Source organism: Macaca fascicularis, chromosome 10 (genome assembly GCF_037993035.2).
Source record: "Macaca fascicularis isolate 582-1 chromosome 10, T2T-MFA8v1.1".
Classification (NCBI taxonomy): domain Eukaryota; kingdom Metazoa; phylum Chordata; class Mammalia; order Primates; family Cercopithecidae; genus Macaca; species Macaca fascicularis.
Genome location: NC_088384.1, coordinates 117,544,405 through 117,560,752, shown reverse-complemented (window position 1 = coordinate 117,560,752; position 16,348 = coordinate 117,544,405). Strand labels below are relative to the sequence as shown.

General features: G+C 48.9%; 1 protein-coding gene across 2 annotated transcripts in view; it reads right to left on the bottom strand.

The window, feature by feature from the left end:
• The window catches only part of CDH4 (cadherin 4), a 687,747-nt gene that overhangs the window by 433,092 nt on the left and 238,307 nt on the right, over positions 1-16,348 (bottom strand). The window contains exon 1 of one of the 2 annotated variants that reach the window (XM_065523362.2): positions 11,448-11,674. The exons of the other annotated variant lie outside the window; for it this stretch is intronic. Coding sequence (XP_065379434.1) covers positions 11,448-11,520 — 73 coding nt within the window. The 5' untranslated portion in view covers positions 11,521-11,674. Of the gene's footprint in view, positions 1-11,447; positions 11,675-16,348 lie in introns of those variants that run through there. 2 annotated transcript variants of the gene reach the window in all.

Genomic DNA, 16,348 nt, shown 5'->3' with positions numbered 1-16,348 from the left:
CACGAGCATGAGCTTCCGCGAAGAGCAAGGAACGGACGTGCTCCTGGGGTGTGCGTGCTCGTCGTCAGCGGCCGCCCCCAAGGGCCACCTGCTGTAGGTCCCCAGGCACCACTGAGAAACGAGACAGTGGGTCCTGGACACTCTGCCCGGCGTGTCCGTGACTCTTCGGATGCCGGCGTTGGAACATTTCTAAGTGACTGCTCATGAAATGGTGGTTCCCCTCGCCCCACTCATCTCCCTCCGATGACCTACTTTTGGTCTTTTATAAGCTGGCACTTGTAGAACTAGGTCAGGATGTGAGTGGGGCTTTGGCGACAGATGTTTTAATAGACTCAGCCACGTAACCTCCCTTTCTTCTAGGCCTTGGGCCAGAGGAAGCTTATTATGAAGTGGAAATGGGCAACCTAGAAGAGGTATGGCTGGTTGAAATGATTGGGTCTCACTGGTTCCCATGCAGGACAATTCCCTTCCCGGGCCTGGCTATAAGACCTCTTGGGGTCTTTTCTTTGAGGGTCACACTCACACACACACTCCAGTCACTGCCGTGGTTAACCCTTGAGAGATGATGACCTGGTGAGGCGACTGCCCACACAGCCTTGATCAGAGAGCATTCAGGATCCACGGGCCGAACCACCGGGCAGCCCAGGAACCTGGCTGCAGGAGGGGAGCCTCTCCCCAGTTTACTACTCAGCATACTTAAGAGCCAGCAAGCTCACCCACATCCCAGTAAACACACGAGCTTGATCACAGTCCTTGCAGGCGAGGAAACAAGAATAAATCAATGCGGATGGAGGGTGTTCTCAGCCTACTGTGAAATCTCAGTATCCCAGCAGGCGAGCTTCACAGTTCTCAGGGACAGATAGAGGGGATTCTTTCTCTGTAGGGATCTTATCAGGAATGTAAGAATTTTCCAGATATTTATTCTACAGTATACCCATGAAAAAAATGAGTTTCACAATTTAGTGTATCAGTGCCCTCAGAGCAGGAAATCAACACTGAGGACCAAGATATGGGAAGGCACCCAGGATGCCTTAATCTTAGGCAAAGTGATTAGCTCACTTTCCGATTAAGAAGCTTGGAGGTCTCTTGAACGTCTGCTAGACATTTGCCAGACATGAACATCTCTCTCCTCTTTCCTTCTCCATCTAGAAAATGGCCACAAAGTCGCTTATTGCATACACATATTTTATGATTCATGAGCATATTTGAAAAATGCTATAAATAGACTTAAGTGAGGGTTGGGAAGTACCTGCTGCTGGTCAAAGCAGAGAGAAGCTTCTTTGAGGATCCTTTTCTTAGTAGTTGCAGAGAGGGCATCTCTGAGTCTACCGTCTAGCCTCAGTAGTTTGCTTTAGGGGAAGGACTTTTTAAAATGAATTCTGCATTGTGGTGAAACACACGAGTCTGTGTGGCAGCAGGTGCAGAGCAGGGTCTTCCCGGCACAAGCCATAGTTAGAGGGGCAGGAAGGGATCCAGAAAAGGGAAGATGACTTCCAGTCCCCTGGCCCCCAAGTGTGGATTTCTGGTGGTGTGGAGTGGGGCGGACGCTCCCCAGGTGATTCTGACGCGCACACATTCCAAAAGGCAAGGCCTGGCTATTCCATGGATGACACAGTCCCGCCCTGCAGGTATATTCTACCTCATTCACTTATGATGTAGTTTGGATACTTGTCCCCACCAAATCTTGTGTTAAATGGAATCCCCAGTGTTGGAGGTGAGGCCTGGGGGGAGGTATCTGGATCCGTCATGAATGGCATGGGCCATCCCCTTGGTGACGATTGGACTCTTGCTCTGAGTTCACAGGGCATCTGGCTATTGAAAAGTGTGAGACACCAGCCCCCAACTTTCTCTCTCTCTCTCTCACTACTGCTTTCATCATGTGACATGTCTGCCCCACCCCCTCATCTTCCTCCATGATTGGAAGCTTCCTGAGGCCTCCCTTGAAGCTGAGCAGATGCTGGCACCGTGCTTCCTGCAAAGTCTGCAGAACCATGAGTCAATTAAACCTCTTTCCTTTATAAATTACCCAGTCTCAGGTATTTCTTCACAGCAACGCAAGAACAGCCTAATACAATTTTCGACCCGCCTCCTCTAAATAATGGAGGGCACACCTTCCCGCCCCATAATCCCCCAAGCAATGTAATTCCCCAGCAATGTAATCCCCCAAATAATCCCACTATGGGTCTTCAGCCACCAAGCAGTAATGGGAGCTACCTAGTCCTGAGGTCAGTCATCAACCCTGGCACCCGTGGGACGTTCCTGGGGCAGTAGACAGTGGTGGCATTTTATGTGGAATGAATCTCTCTTCTTTTTGGAATGCCATCAGCCCAGCAGGCATGTGGGCATTCCGATAGCAAATGTGCCCTTCCAACTCTTTGACAGAGGCTAAGGCAGGGGCTGGCCAACTCCAGCTTCCACACAAACTCCCATGCACCAGACATCTCCAGAGTCAGGCCTCGTGCCTTACATCACAATCCTCCTGGGCAAATAGAAACCCCACTGAATGCACGTTCCTGGCCCCCCGAAAACACACAGCACACGCCAAGTACACATTCTCCTGGGTGTCCTTTCCCGAGCTCCACGCAGCGGGAGCGCTGACAGCATAGATGCTGGCATATTGCAAATCACTAAATTTCTGGGTTGAAGCTCTTTCTGATCAGATTTTCAAACAACTTTAAATGAATAACACTGCACTGGAAAACACTCACAGAGTTATATAGGCTTTCAATAGGAACATTTCAAACGCTGAATATAGATGCAGCTGATATTTACAGCCATCTCCAAATGACATGAACCCAGCCATTAGCTAAGTTTACAATTGATTTTAATGAGAACCTTCGCCATATGGAAAAATACCCCCACCCCTTTTCTCTCTTTCCCTCCTTTTTTACCCCTAAAATATGAGGCTCTGCTCCATTACATCCTGAGATGCCAGCTGCATAGAGCGCTTGCAGCCGCCAGCATCTGCCAGTGGAAATCCACTGTTTTCCTGAGACTTCGGTGGGACAAGTGACCTCTGGACTGTGATATTGGATACCCAGAGCCTGTTCGCTGACTGGTGCAGCCTCAGCCAAATCTCAGAATTTCAGCCCCTTCTTCCCCTTCCATGACTGCCACTCCTGTCCCTGACTCCTCCCTCCCGCCTGGCTTGGCCTTCAGCCCTGGGGTGTGGGTCGGCTGTGTGCGCACCTCTGGCCCCGGCACGATGGTCCTGTCCCCCACCCTGGTACCCTCCTCTTGCCAGGCTGCTGGGTGGCTGGGAAGAACCGTCCTCCCACTCAGCATTCACATGCTCAGCTTCCCTTAGGGCCCATCTTGGATGCCTCCTTCTCCTCCTCCTCCAGGAAGCCTGGCTTGATACCCCAACAAAGCAAGTGGCACTGATGCCTGTCTCACAGCTCAGAGTCACCCACCTCCTGGAGTCACCAAATCATGGTTGCCCTTGTCCAGGTCTCACTTCTCCTGTGTTAATGTTCCCTGGGGCAGCATCAGTCCCTCCGTGGGCAGGTCCCTCTGTGGGCAGGAGGCATAGTTTGGGCACTGGCTGATGGTGAGAGCTGGGGATTCTGCTTAGACACTGACAAGGCGGGCGACATCATTCATGCCCCAAGTCCTCCACCGTCTCAGAGGACCCACCACAGACAGGCAGCTGGCTCTTCTGCTGCAGGACGCCACGGCCTTTGTGCCTGGGCCCACCCTACCATCTGCAGGGGTGTGGGGTTTGCTGCTCCAACCAGGCACAGTGAACCCCACACCTCCTCCAAAGACTGGCTTAGAACCCAGGCAGGTCCAGGTCCATGCTGCGAGCATGTGCCACGATGGCACTGGGAGAGGCCTGGGAGAGAGGCTGCTCCTGCCCTGAGGATGTTAACACAGCAGCTGGTGCTGTGGAGGCAGAGTGGGGAGGGGCAGAACCCAGCTCCCTGATTTCTGAGCCACTTGCCAACCCAGCCCAAGCCCTCCTTGCCCTCTGGGCTGCAGGCGGGCAGGAAGTTAGCATCCTTTCAGTCCAGCCCTAGCTGCCAGTAGAGGTTTCTGTGCTGCTTCAGAGCGGCTGAAGAAACTGCTCAAATCCCGGTGGCCACCCAGGCTGAGCCAGGCATTCCAGGCGGGCAGCGTCTGGGCTTCACTGCCCATCCTGAGGCCAGCCCTGCCTTCAGCACTGCCGCTTAGAAGCCACTTGGATGCCCCCTCCTGCCACCAGGTCCTCCTGAACACACACCCCTGTCTTGGTTCTCTATTACACACCCTGCCACAGTCTAGTCTGTCACCCATCACAGTGGGCTCTGCCACCGTCCCCCTGCTCTGCTCAGCGAGGGGGCCTCCCCAATACAGGTGACCCAGCCACAGTCCCCAGCTTGTCATTAGCGAGCTCAGGGCCGACCGCACAGTCCTCAGCCCGCCAGTGGGTTAGGGGTGGGGGCACCCGTGTGGCTGAGGGTGCACAGGCACGAGAAGTGGCCCCGGTCACCGAGGACTGGCTTCTCACCTGGTGGGGACTTCTCCAGGCTGCCGTCTGCCACTGCGAGCATTAAGACCCAGCTCAGTGGGGGGCACACGCACTGCTTGGGATCTTCTGTGTCTTGTTACATAGAATCATTTGCATATTTACTTCCACTCTTAGGGGGAGGCAATGTTCTCTGAGGTGGCATTTATTTACACACTGACTGTCTGATTGACCAAACACAGTTTTAGGGACACAGGAAGGATGCTCATGTTTGCAGAACATGAAGGGAAAATGCACGCAGTAAACTTGAATGCCGAGTATGGTCTCCCTCTGCACAACAGTGTGCACCGAGACAGCTGGATACAACCCCATCCTGACAGTCATGTCTTCCTGATGGTGGAGTCATGGGTGTTTTAAATTATCTTGTTTATACATTTTAAAGCGAGCCTTTTGTTTCAGAATAGTTTTAGATTTACAGAAAAGTTGCAAAGATAGCACAGAGAGATCCCGCCCTGTCTCCCCCGCTGTTCACATCTTACCTCAGCATGGAACATTTGTTAGAATGAGTGTCAGTACGTTGTTATTAATGAAGTCCAGAGTTCAATCAGATGGCCTCAGCTTTTCCCTATTGCCTCTTTCCTGTCCCAGGATCCCACATGACATTGAGTCCTCACACGTCCTTAAACACCTCTTGGCTGTGACGGTTTCTCAGATTTTCCTTGTTTTTGGTGACCTGGTTGGTTTGAGGAGTATGGGTCAGGTATTTTGCAGAAGGTACCTTTTTTTTTTCCTAGAAAAATCATCTGATTTTTCTTAGAGTGAAAGCTGGTGCCTGAGACACAGTGAACTCCACCTGTATTGTGGGTTTTACTTAAAATCTCCTCCCGCAACACACAGCAAACTTCTAAGAAGAGCAGCCCAGTCACGCGCTGCTGGCCAGCAATCTCCCGTGCTCCCGGAAAACCCTCCATCTCCATTTGGATTCCCGGCTTCCAATAAGAACTAAAAATAAACCAAATCTACTTACAAAGTAGCTGTTGAGTGAGCTAATTTAACACTGCATTATCTGAAGACGGTCATTATAATCAAGATGGCTGTGCCTTGTTCTACAATCTCCTAATTAGATGTGGTACCAAAAGCTATTCTAGCTTTTGGAAAAACTACCTTTGGGGAAAATGTATATATTTATAAATGTCTGTTGTGTATACGTGGATATGTATTTATTTTTAGTTATTGCATCTGACTCAAGAAACTACATTCTGCTAAACAATCTCACACACGCTGCAGACTCACTTAGGAAAACAAAATACTCAAAAGTCTCAAAATGGAGCATATTTCACTGAAGCTGCACTGTTGGAAAGCCAGTGTGGTTACGAGCCATCGATTCGAGTAATTTTAATCCTTCTAGCAGCCTGGGGCATCCACAGCCTCATGTCTGAATAGGTGGACCTTGCTGTTTCTTTGCTCAAATCTGAGTATTCTGCAAACCTCCAGGGTCCATAGTTCCTTTCTCAGATGTTTAAACCCTACCCAGCACCACCCTCCAGCCTCTCTCCTTTCTCCCAGCAGGTCCCACCCAGAGTGAGTTAGACACAGCAAGTCCCAGTGAATATTCCTGCCCTCGAGACCCCCAGAAAGCCTCTCGTGAGTTGCTGCTCTCATCACACGCAGGTCGACCCAACGCTAGAGTTGGCTCAGACTTTTTCTTCCCCAGCTCCTGCAGGCAGACTCATCTCTATAAGTAAATACAGCAAAATGACCTGCACCTAGTAGGAACCATGTAAATATCCACTGAATTAATTCTTTGATACAATTAATTATCTGATTACAATTCTGCCCAACTGGCAAAGTTGCCAAAATGGAAGCTTAATCCTTAAGGGAGAAAGAAAATAATAATAATGTGGATACAATGTGATGTATTCAGTAGCATGGTCTTGAAATTTCTTTTACCAAATAGATCCCAGAAAGCCAGCTACAATTGAGAACCAGGTCACCAATGGTAGGAAATGTGAACTGAAGAATTATGCAACCAAACTGTTTAAACATTTATATTGCATTCATAATGTTTCAAGTTTAAGGCTGAGCTATTACTGTAACTGGATTTTAATAAGGACAGAGAATTGTCTAGAGTTTTGCTTTTTGCTTGCACCACATATGCAAAGAAGATGCACGAGCGTCTTTACTCTGCACCGGACGCATACGTTTCCTAACTTGTCATTTTGGGAAAGATTCATTTCTGTCATAGGGTGTCACACACTGTTTACTCCCCTCTGTGTAAATATTTAACGCAAATAATAAAGTCACTTTGGTTTTGTTGTTCTCCACGTTCAGAATTCTTATGGGGAGCAAATGACTCTCAAATCCCATCCAGTGTGAGGTTAATTTATGATACTTGAACTGCAGTTGTCTAATTCAGCCACCATGTTTGGTACCATCTCCAGACTTTGAATGGACCTGGCAGATTCCTGCATGTCTGAGTTCCTTTCTCAACACATCAATAGAGATTTTCCACTTTTATTAATAGGGAAGAATGGAAACACCACGTGGACCTTCATGGACTATGAAGACTATGGGGCAATCAATAAACCCATTCATCTTAACATAAGCAAACATGAAGACTGCATTGCCCTAAAAGCACACAATAATATTAGCGTCTTGGGAGCAAAGACTCTCATGTACCAATTCCCTCCATCTTTCTTTTTCGTGCCAACCTGCACTGAGCGTCTGTGGCTTCCCAGGCAGGATGCCAAGCACAGGGTCAATCATGGATTCTACAGGAAAGAATAAAAGTGGCCATACCCATGCCCCTTGGCCCTGGCACAGACCTTCCTAAGCAAGTGCTGAGTGGGGCACAAGCGTTAGGAAGGGCACTTTTTCCCTGGTCCACGCTGACACTGGGGCCCCCTGCACAGTTCCAAAGGCGAGTGCCGGCCTCCTTCATCTGCAGTGCTAATTTCTCTCCTTACAATCACAGGCTGCAAAGACAAAAGAGAGAGTCACCCTCAGAACCTTTCACTCCTGAACTTAACACTATGCTCCCACTGACTGGATTCCAAAGTGGGCCGTCCTGAAGCTACGCCTAACTCCTAGAAATGCTCTGAAACATACTGAATCTGCGTTCAGAGGGTTCAGCGTTCATTTCCACCCTCTAGACAGGCCGGTAGCAGAAGGCCAGGCTGACGACGATGCTGCTCTCTCCTGCTCTCGTCTTCATTTAACTCTTTTTAGCCACCACTTTGCTGTAAACGGTGAAACACCCGACACTGAACCGAATCCCCCCGATCAGCCTCGCTCGCGTCACCTACCTCCCTTCCCAGACATGACTGAAAGCAGATGAGGATTTTAAAATAATCTCCACCAGGAAAACAGCCTCCGGCCCCACATCTTAAGCAAAATGTTAAAGAGCGAACGACGAACGCTGAGCCGTGTAACGAAAGAGAAACCCCTTCCCCCACATTCGCAGCACTTTGAGTGGCCTGACTTTGCTGTTTCATCTTCTATTTTCTCCATGAAACCAGATACTTCTTCAAAATCAAGCCCCTGGGGAGGGAACGGTGAAAGTGATAAGGACGCGTGTGCGGGTAGGGAAGCGGAGTGTGTGCTTTCTGACCGACTCTGTGCCGAGATCAAGGGTAGCGCCACCACGCACAGCCCTCAGGAAAGAGCCCACATAATTGTTCTTCTGGTACCAATTTAGGCCATTAGTCAGATTCGCATGTGGCAAAGGCGCTGTCACTGCAATGTCCAGATTGTGCCTGACATGCAGGTGAGGCCGGGTGTTTAACGAGGGGCTGGAGCATGGATCCTCTGCTCTGCTGCAAAGCAGCCACCACACGTGTCTGCACCTGGAGGAATGCAGTCAGGACGAAATGGATCTATTGCCTATGGTGGGATCTTGGGCAGTCATAACCTCTATGGACTTCAAAAGCCACCCCCCCCCCCCCCGCCTCCCTGTCGAGAGCCCCTGAGTTAAAGGAAGGCCGAGGATGTCACCACAAACACCCCACCTCTATCAAAGGTCATGTTTAAGGAGCCATCCCAAGCATCATTTCAGTTGCAGATGTGTCTCTGGAGACAGTGAGAAAAAAATCACAATCTGAACATCTGAGTATCTAATAGGCTTCCTTGAGAGAGGAACCTCCTGAGTTTCAGGCTAAGCCAGTCTCAGCCATAGGAAGATGTGGGCAGCCCAGAGAGCAGTGGAGGCTCAGGCCCCAGTGCGTGGCCGGCCACGGAGCCAGCCCCATTGGAACAGCCTCCAGTCTTCAGTGCTACCTGCAGGATTTGAGGCACAGAGCTCTGAGATCTTGAAGGCCCTCCAAGAAAGTTGCAAATAGTGAGGTCCTTGTTCCCAAGACAGGCGTGCCTCGGTCCAACAACAGGACATGGGGAAGGCCGCTGTGGCCCAGGGATGGTGAGTAGGATGGGGGCATATCTCTGGCCCCTACAGAAAACCAGACCACAAGCAAAGGCCTCCTTGGCTGACCTGGCTCATGTTCTTCTCCCCGCTTGGGTGAGCCAAAGACACGCCGAGTTCAGACGGCAAACACACCTTCACATAGTGGGAACAGATGCCGATACTCAGACGAAAGTCACAAGAAAATTGTGTCCACTGTACCCACAGGCTTGAAATGTTGAATAATATTCAATACAAATTGTTTAATAAACAGTAATTTATATCATTAGTTAATAATAATGTATTCATGATAAATAAGTATTATAAGTTTAATAAACAGTAATTTATATCACTAGTTAATAATAATGTATTTCATGATAAATAAGTATTATCCCAATGCATAGAGAATGTGGCTCATTCCACATTGGAGTCAATTACCCTAAAGCCAAATGCTATTCCCTGAATTCAAGGTTGAAGTACGACCTATGTCCTTATGACGTATGACCTCTAACATACGACCTACACCCTTCTATGAGACTTGAGGAGATTTAGGGCCAGTGATGACCCGACGCCAACATCCAGGACACACTCTTCAGCATTCATGATCCCAAATACCGCACTCACTTGCTTTTTCAGAAGAAATTTTCTATTCACTTTTAGTAATGCTGGCTGATTATCTTTACTTTTACGACCTCTTTTCCTATTTTCCTTTGTCCTTTTTTAAAAGCAAGTCTTTCATATTTGCAACGTGGAGCAACTGACTGAAGATCTAATCAACGCCTGCCTGACTCACCTGTTGCTTCACCTGCAACTCTGAACGGACACATTTCCTGTGGGCCCAAGTTGAGCTGCTTCTCTCCCCAAAGGATCTCACCCTGATCATGCATGTCCCGTTTCTTAGAGCCAGCTGTTCCATCCACCAACACCCCAGGACATCTGCAGCCTGACCCCAGGCAAGGGGCCTCCTGTCTAATTCTCATCAAGGTCTGGCTGGGAGGAATACCGATCACAGTATTTATAACGCGTCTATTTTTTGAGGTATTCCAGGTTCTCCCTGGGATTCCATCAAGCCAATAAAAGAATATTCATTTAGGCATAATCATCTTTGACCTGCAGAAATACTCACGGTGAGCGACACTTCCATGTCCCACTGTTTCAGTAAATAAATTGCCCCAAACCACCACAAGGAACCCTCCACTGTGTTTTCTCCAGAAATGTTAAGAATGTGGTTTAATGTATTATTTGATATCTCCAACACAGGAGCCCTAGTACAGAATAATTCTTATGGAATAAGCTAGTTCTGGTAAGAGTAATTTCTACCAGTAACAAAAAAGAAAATAATGGTAGCTTCTCCTTCATGATGTTGGTGACTGTTTTGAGTGCTCTTATTTTCCTCTATCCTTTGGATGCCAGGAAGCTCACAGCCAAATATGAGTCTCACCAACAGTGACAAATTGTTCTGTATCAGGGTCAGAGGGAAGATTTCTCACATATGACTCAGGAGCGAAGGGAACACTTCTTAACCACACAACCACAGACAATGTTGCATCTGTAACTCCTCTTTCAATGAGCTGGAAAAATAATCTCTAGCTATGTATTTTTAACATTTTAACCCCAAACACTTCTTGAACCAGTGGCTACACGAAGAGAACAACCTTTGCCTCATCGGAGGCCAGTCCCAGGACAACCCTGGGAAACAGAAAGCAAATGCCCAGAAAATGTTAAAGATTTAGAGATGGAAGCTTCCAAGCTACACTCAGGAAAAAAGACACACTAGACCACCAGGTTGCTAAAATGGGAAAAGCACCTCACCGTGGGAGCAGGTTTTGAAGTTCACGTGGAAACTCTGTGTTCTATCTCATTTGGGCCTTGCAGATGCTGCGTTGGAGCAGAGCTCCGTCATTTTCTATGATGGTTTCTCAGGTTAGATCGTCCACGTCAACTGATTTTTTTCTGGCGCACTGCTTAGCTATCTCATCCTGCTCCCGTCCCCACCCCACTTCTTCATGTGCACAAGTTTGACCAGGCAAGATCATGCAATGCCATCAGTCTTAGAAACTGTGACCCACAGCCCTCACACGCCCACTAAAGGACAACGGCCTGGGCTGACGCGCCCACTCGGTTCATCTTACTTTACACGGGGTCCTCACTCAGGCATCCTCAGGGGAGCGGGGGGAGTGGAGAACATGTTCTCGCAGGCGCGACAGGTATGTACAAGCACATGCGTATCCAGCATTAGCACCGGAATCACTTACCTAGAAAGGAGAGAACAGAAAAGTTTCGTTAGTTGAGTCTGGTGGTCCATCCCATAATGGGTGGCTCCCTAATGAACGGTGGAGGCAGCAGCAGGGATGGTGCTTGTGAAGATGGCTAGTATTCTAGTGCCTTCTTCTGTTCACAGGGCGTGGCATGCTTTCCAGAACACGCTCCTTTTGTGTGGCCTTTGAGCCTCACCACGGCTCTGTTGGGCAACTGGAGTCAGCATCTCTGGGCTGCAGAGATGCAGGCCCAAAGGTTCTGAGATTCAGCAAGGATGAGGGGGCAGAGATAGCAGCAGCCATCTCCTGAATCTCAGCCAGGCCTCGTTCCAGCTGCATTGCTCACCTAAAAAATTCTTTGCACCTGGACTCTCCGTGGCCAAGTACGTAGCCAGGTAAACACCAATATTTTTCAGCATTTCCCAAGTAGGCCACACTCCATTTGTCTCAGTCACCTCAGGGCTCTTTCCACCCGTCTCTAGCCGCTCTTCTGCACGGAAGCCAGATGTAATAATGTATTAGCTGTATTATCGCAAGCTGCAGGCTTCAAGGAATGATTGCCATTTAAACTATGAAGCTCTAAGCATCAGATAAGGAGACTGGAGGTGGTGAATGGCAGCACCACCTCCCCCAGCCTAAGTCTATCATAGCTCAGAGCAGGAGTGGATGTGGCCTGTTTTGGGCTCTACAGAAACATGTTTCTGGTCTTAACCAGAGAACACCTTGGAAATCATGAACCGTCTGTTGGAGAAGAAAGTTCTCTCCTCCCCATTTCGCCAGGGCCACTCCCAGGGGCCTGCCTGCTGCGGACACGAATGACATGATGTCAAGGAGAGACGCACTTAGCACACTGCTGCAAAGAGAGCTGAGTGCCCCAGGAATGTGACGAGTTTGCATTTCCTGCCTCCACACCAAGAGTGGCCGTGTGGGTGAGGGCGTGCCTACAGTGGGGGCTGGAGGTCCCAGTGCCAGTTCGACCTCAAGGCTCACTCCGGATGGGCTGTGAGGCTATAGGTCAAGTACTTGACAGGCCAACGATATGAAGGAAACAGAATTCATAAAGACTAAATATTAACATGTCCAGAGAATGCCTCTGCCTAACACTGTAGAGACAGCTCCTCTTCCCGTGAGTCTCACAGCCCTGCCTTCATGCGAATACCATCTTATACGCAAGTGTCTGCGCCTCCCAGAGGTCTTCTCCTCTCCACGTCTTGAGAGGAGAGAGCACATGTTGCAGAACGCAGGCATTCCCTTCCTTCTGTGTTTCCCCTGCACAACAAATATACCTGGTTACTCAAGTCTCTTTGCAGCAAGCTACAGGGCCTGAGACAGGACCCGCAGTAAGCACAGGCAGCCACCCAGATGGGAAGACACTGAGTTTCGTTTCTCTCCCTCTCCACGTCCGTGATGTGGAAAATTTAATGAGCAAGTACTGGGGACTCTGTTCCCAAACAAGCATCTTAATTCACGCTGCAATTCGGAACGCGAGTGAGCAGTGGCTTCCTAATTGGTGATTGTGCAACGTGCCTGCCTTGGTGCCCATCCTTTATCACCACCGTGTATCCTCCGAAAAATTTAATTTCCATTTCCCAGCACAGCCTATGATGATACTTCCATTATTTGACAAACACAACAGTAGTGTGAACATGTTACTGACACACAGGACTAGCCCGAGGCCAGGGAACGCCCTGCTCTGGCTGGGCCACCTCCTCCTGGTTGAGGACGCCAGAGTGATTCCGACAGGGACGTGACAGCCCTCACACCCAGGGTCGTTGTCATAGCAACGAGAGTCGTCATAAAACTAATAATAATAGTTCTCATGGCCGAGTCCATGACTCAGGGACACATAAGCTGCGCCCGTGCCTCCTGGGCGCTTTGCATGATGGCGCCACTGACCCTTCCGGCCACCCCTGTCACAGACAGAATCGACACCCACATCTGGGGGAGGAGAAAACAAGGTTCCATGGTACAAGTGGGGGCGGGCAGGAGCACTCAGAGGCATCCGGCTCAGGGAGATGAATTCAGGGTCTCCTCATTGTCCCCAAAGCCTCGCTCATAAGCCCTGTTCCTGGTGTCTGCTCAGCACGGAGGTGAGGAGCTCAAGGTCGACACCCCCATATTCCTGCCCTCGTGGGATGGCAGGTGGCACCGGCCTGCGTTTGTGGGTCGGGATCTGTCATGTGTCTGCAGGCTGAGGTCTAAATTCTGGCTTGGAGCCCTCCTCCCTCTGTGACCTCAGGGACACTGTGTGAAGCATCAGGGCCCAGTTAAAGAGGTGGCCCACAAACAACCTGAAGTCCCCCTAGCACACCCACGCTCGCCTTCTTTAAAGCAGGGTAGAAAGGAGGCACTGAGAATGAAGTCACAGCTGCCGTTCATGGATTCCTTGTCCTGAGCCAGGCACACCTGCACCCCAGTCCCACATAACCTTCAACAGGTCAGAGCAAGAGGCACTGCTATCCTTCCAGGTGGGGAGACTGAGGTATAGAGGGTGAAAGGACCTGGCCAGAGTGAGCAGCGGGAGGATCTGGGGCTGTGCCTCCAACCCAGATGCTCCTGACTGCCTGACGCTGAGAAGAGTGGGCAAAGGTGCCCACTGGCTTCCCCGACCAGGGCTCCAGGAGCTACGAAAACACAACCACAGGCAGCCTGACCTGACCTCCACAACCACAGTACGGGGAAGCTCGGGAGGGACCTGGGTGTCTGAAGCTCCTTTTCATGGGCAGTAAGGACCACCGTAAGCATGGAAACCTACCCCCACCATGCAGCCTGGAGGCCGTGCTGCCGGTAAGTCATGATACGCCCTCCTCTTCTACTCAAGGCTCAGGACACGTGGGGTTCTATCCTCTCCTGGAAAGAAACTCATTCCGAGGAGAGAAGCTGGGGCCGAACGCCAGGTTCCCTCGTCCTTTGCAGAAGACAGCTGGAGTAAAGGGCTAGGGCAAACTCGTCCAACCCAAGGCCCTCAGAGCACTCGCGGCCCAGGAAGGCTTTGAATATGACCCAACACAAATCTGTAGCCTTTCTTAAAACATTATGAGACTTTTTTGCGTTTTTCTTTTAGCTTATCAGCTATTCCATTGGTGTATTTTATGTGTGGCCCAAGACAATTCCTCTTCCAATGTGGCCCAGGGAAGCCAAAAGATTGGACCACCCTGGACAGAGATTCTGGAGATCCTGCTTAAATCATGTGTGTTTTTTGGGAGGTCCTCCTGTGGCCATGCGAGGCTTACCTACAGATTGTAACAGGGAAGGAGGGTCACTATGTGGTCCTGGGAGTTCATCTTCAAATTCAATGTTATTTTTATATTAAGAGTGGATTTTTAAAAATTCAGCAGTGAGTAGACAATCTCAAAGGTGTCACTGGAAGCCGGAGCCGTGTGTCTCTGATCTGAGTGTGTACAGCATTATTGATTACACTATCAATACAGTTCCGTGGCAGGAAGAGTTTCAGTGTACACTGTGGTCATCTGAGCTAGAACACTCTGAAACTCCTTTTTCAATTAACGGGAGAATCAACCGGCCAACCGGCGGGAACACCTCGCTGGTCTCGTGTTTATTTGCGCATCCGATCTGGTCTTCACAAGCTGCGGACTTCTTTTTTTCTTTCTTTCTTTTTTTTTTTTTAACAACAACAAAAAACCCCAAATCTTTCAGTAGCCTGTGATGTATATTGTAATCCCTAGAGCAACCCCTGAAACATAGTGCAGAGAGGTCGAGCTAAAAATCCTAGAGCTAAATTAACAGAAATTCTAAAACAAATTAACACAAGGAAGGAGAGAAGCAGGAAAAGACATCACAAACAGAGAGGAGCAAACAAAGACGCAAATACAAGTGTTACATTCGACTCCACCCCCACCAGTAATGTACTAGAAAGTATCAGGAATCTTGTTACAAGGCAAGGGTTGTCAGAAAGGATGGGGGAAAAAATCAAGGTTCAAAGACATGCTGTTCATAAGAGACAAACTGTGAGTACACAGACAGGTGGACAGTCAAAAGATGAAAAATACCATGCCAATGGTGAGTGTAAGAGGCTTACTCACAGCTGATACTAACATTGGATAAGAGAGACTTAAGGCAAGATCTTTCACCTGGAAAAAACAAAAAGAAAAAAAAAAATCCCCAAAACAACAATTAAAAAAAACACCTGCCCACAGTAAGATTTGCACAAGAAAGTTCCCAGCAGCTTCACTCATCATAGCCCAAGCTGCATGCAGTGTTTTCATTGGAAGAGGCAGAGCCAACATCAAACCAAGCCTACAGCACATCCAAAGAACACAGCACAGGCGAAACCATAGTGAAGAAACCAAAACAGTGGCTGTTCTGGGGCCAGAGGAGGTGCTGACTGCATGAGGACACGAGAACTTTCTAGAATGATGTTCTGCATCTTGATTGGAGTCTTGGTCACCCAAATGTAAGCATTTGTCAAAGCTCAGGGAATGCATGCCTAAAATGGATGCCTTTTTCTCCATGAAATTTTGCTTCATGAATGTAAATGAATATTGAACACTACTGAGATACACACAGAAGTGTTAGGTATGAAGTATACTGACATCTGCACTTTTATCTTGAAATGCATTGAAAAGCAAAATGGATATAGGGATGGGCAGAGGATAGATATGGGATGAAGCAAACACAGGAATATGTGAATTTTATATATATATTTTTTGAGACAGGGTATTGCTCTGTTGCCCAGGCTGGAGTGCAGTGGCATGATCACGGCTCACTGCAGCCTCAACTTCCTTCTGGTTCAAGTGATCCTCCTGCCTCAGCATCCTGAATACCTGGGAATACAGGCATGTACCACCATGCCCAGCTAATTTTTACTTTTTTTTTTTTTTAATACAGACGGGGTCTCACTGTGTTGCCCAGGCTGGTCTCAAACTCCTGGCCTCAAGTGATCCTTCTGCCTCGGTCTCCCAAAGTGCTGGGATTATGAGTGAGCCACCATGCCTGGCTAATAATAAAATCTAGACAGTGGGTATATAGATGTCCATTGCTCAATTCACTCAGATTTTCTGTAAGTTTGAAAATTTTCATAATGAAATACCTAGAGAAAAAAATGTTTGAAGAGCTTTCCCTTCCATGGCACAGCACCTGGACCTTCCCTTCGTCTCTCCTGCTGTGTGTCCCTGGCTTGCTGCACTGGACTTTTTTTTTTTTTTTTTTGAGATGGAGTCTCACTTTGTTGCCTAGGCTGGAGTGCTGTGGCGCAATCTCGGCTCACTGTAACCTTCGCCTCCTGGG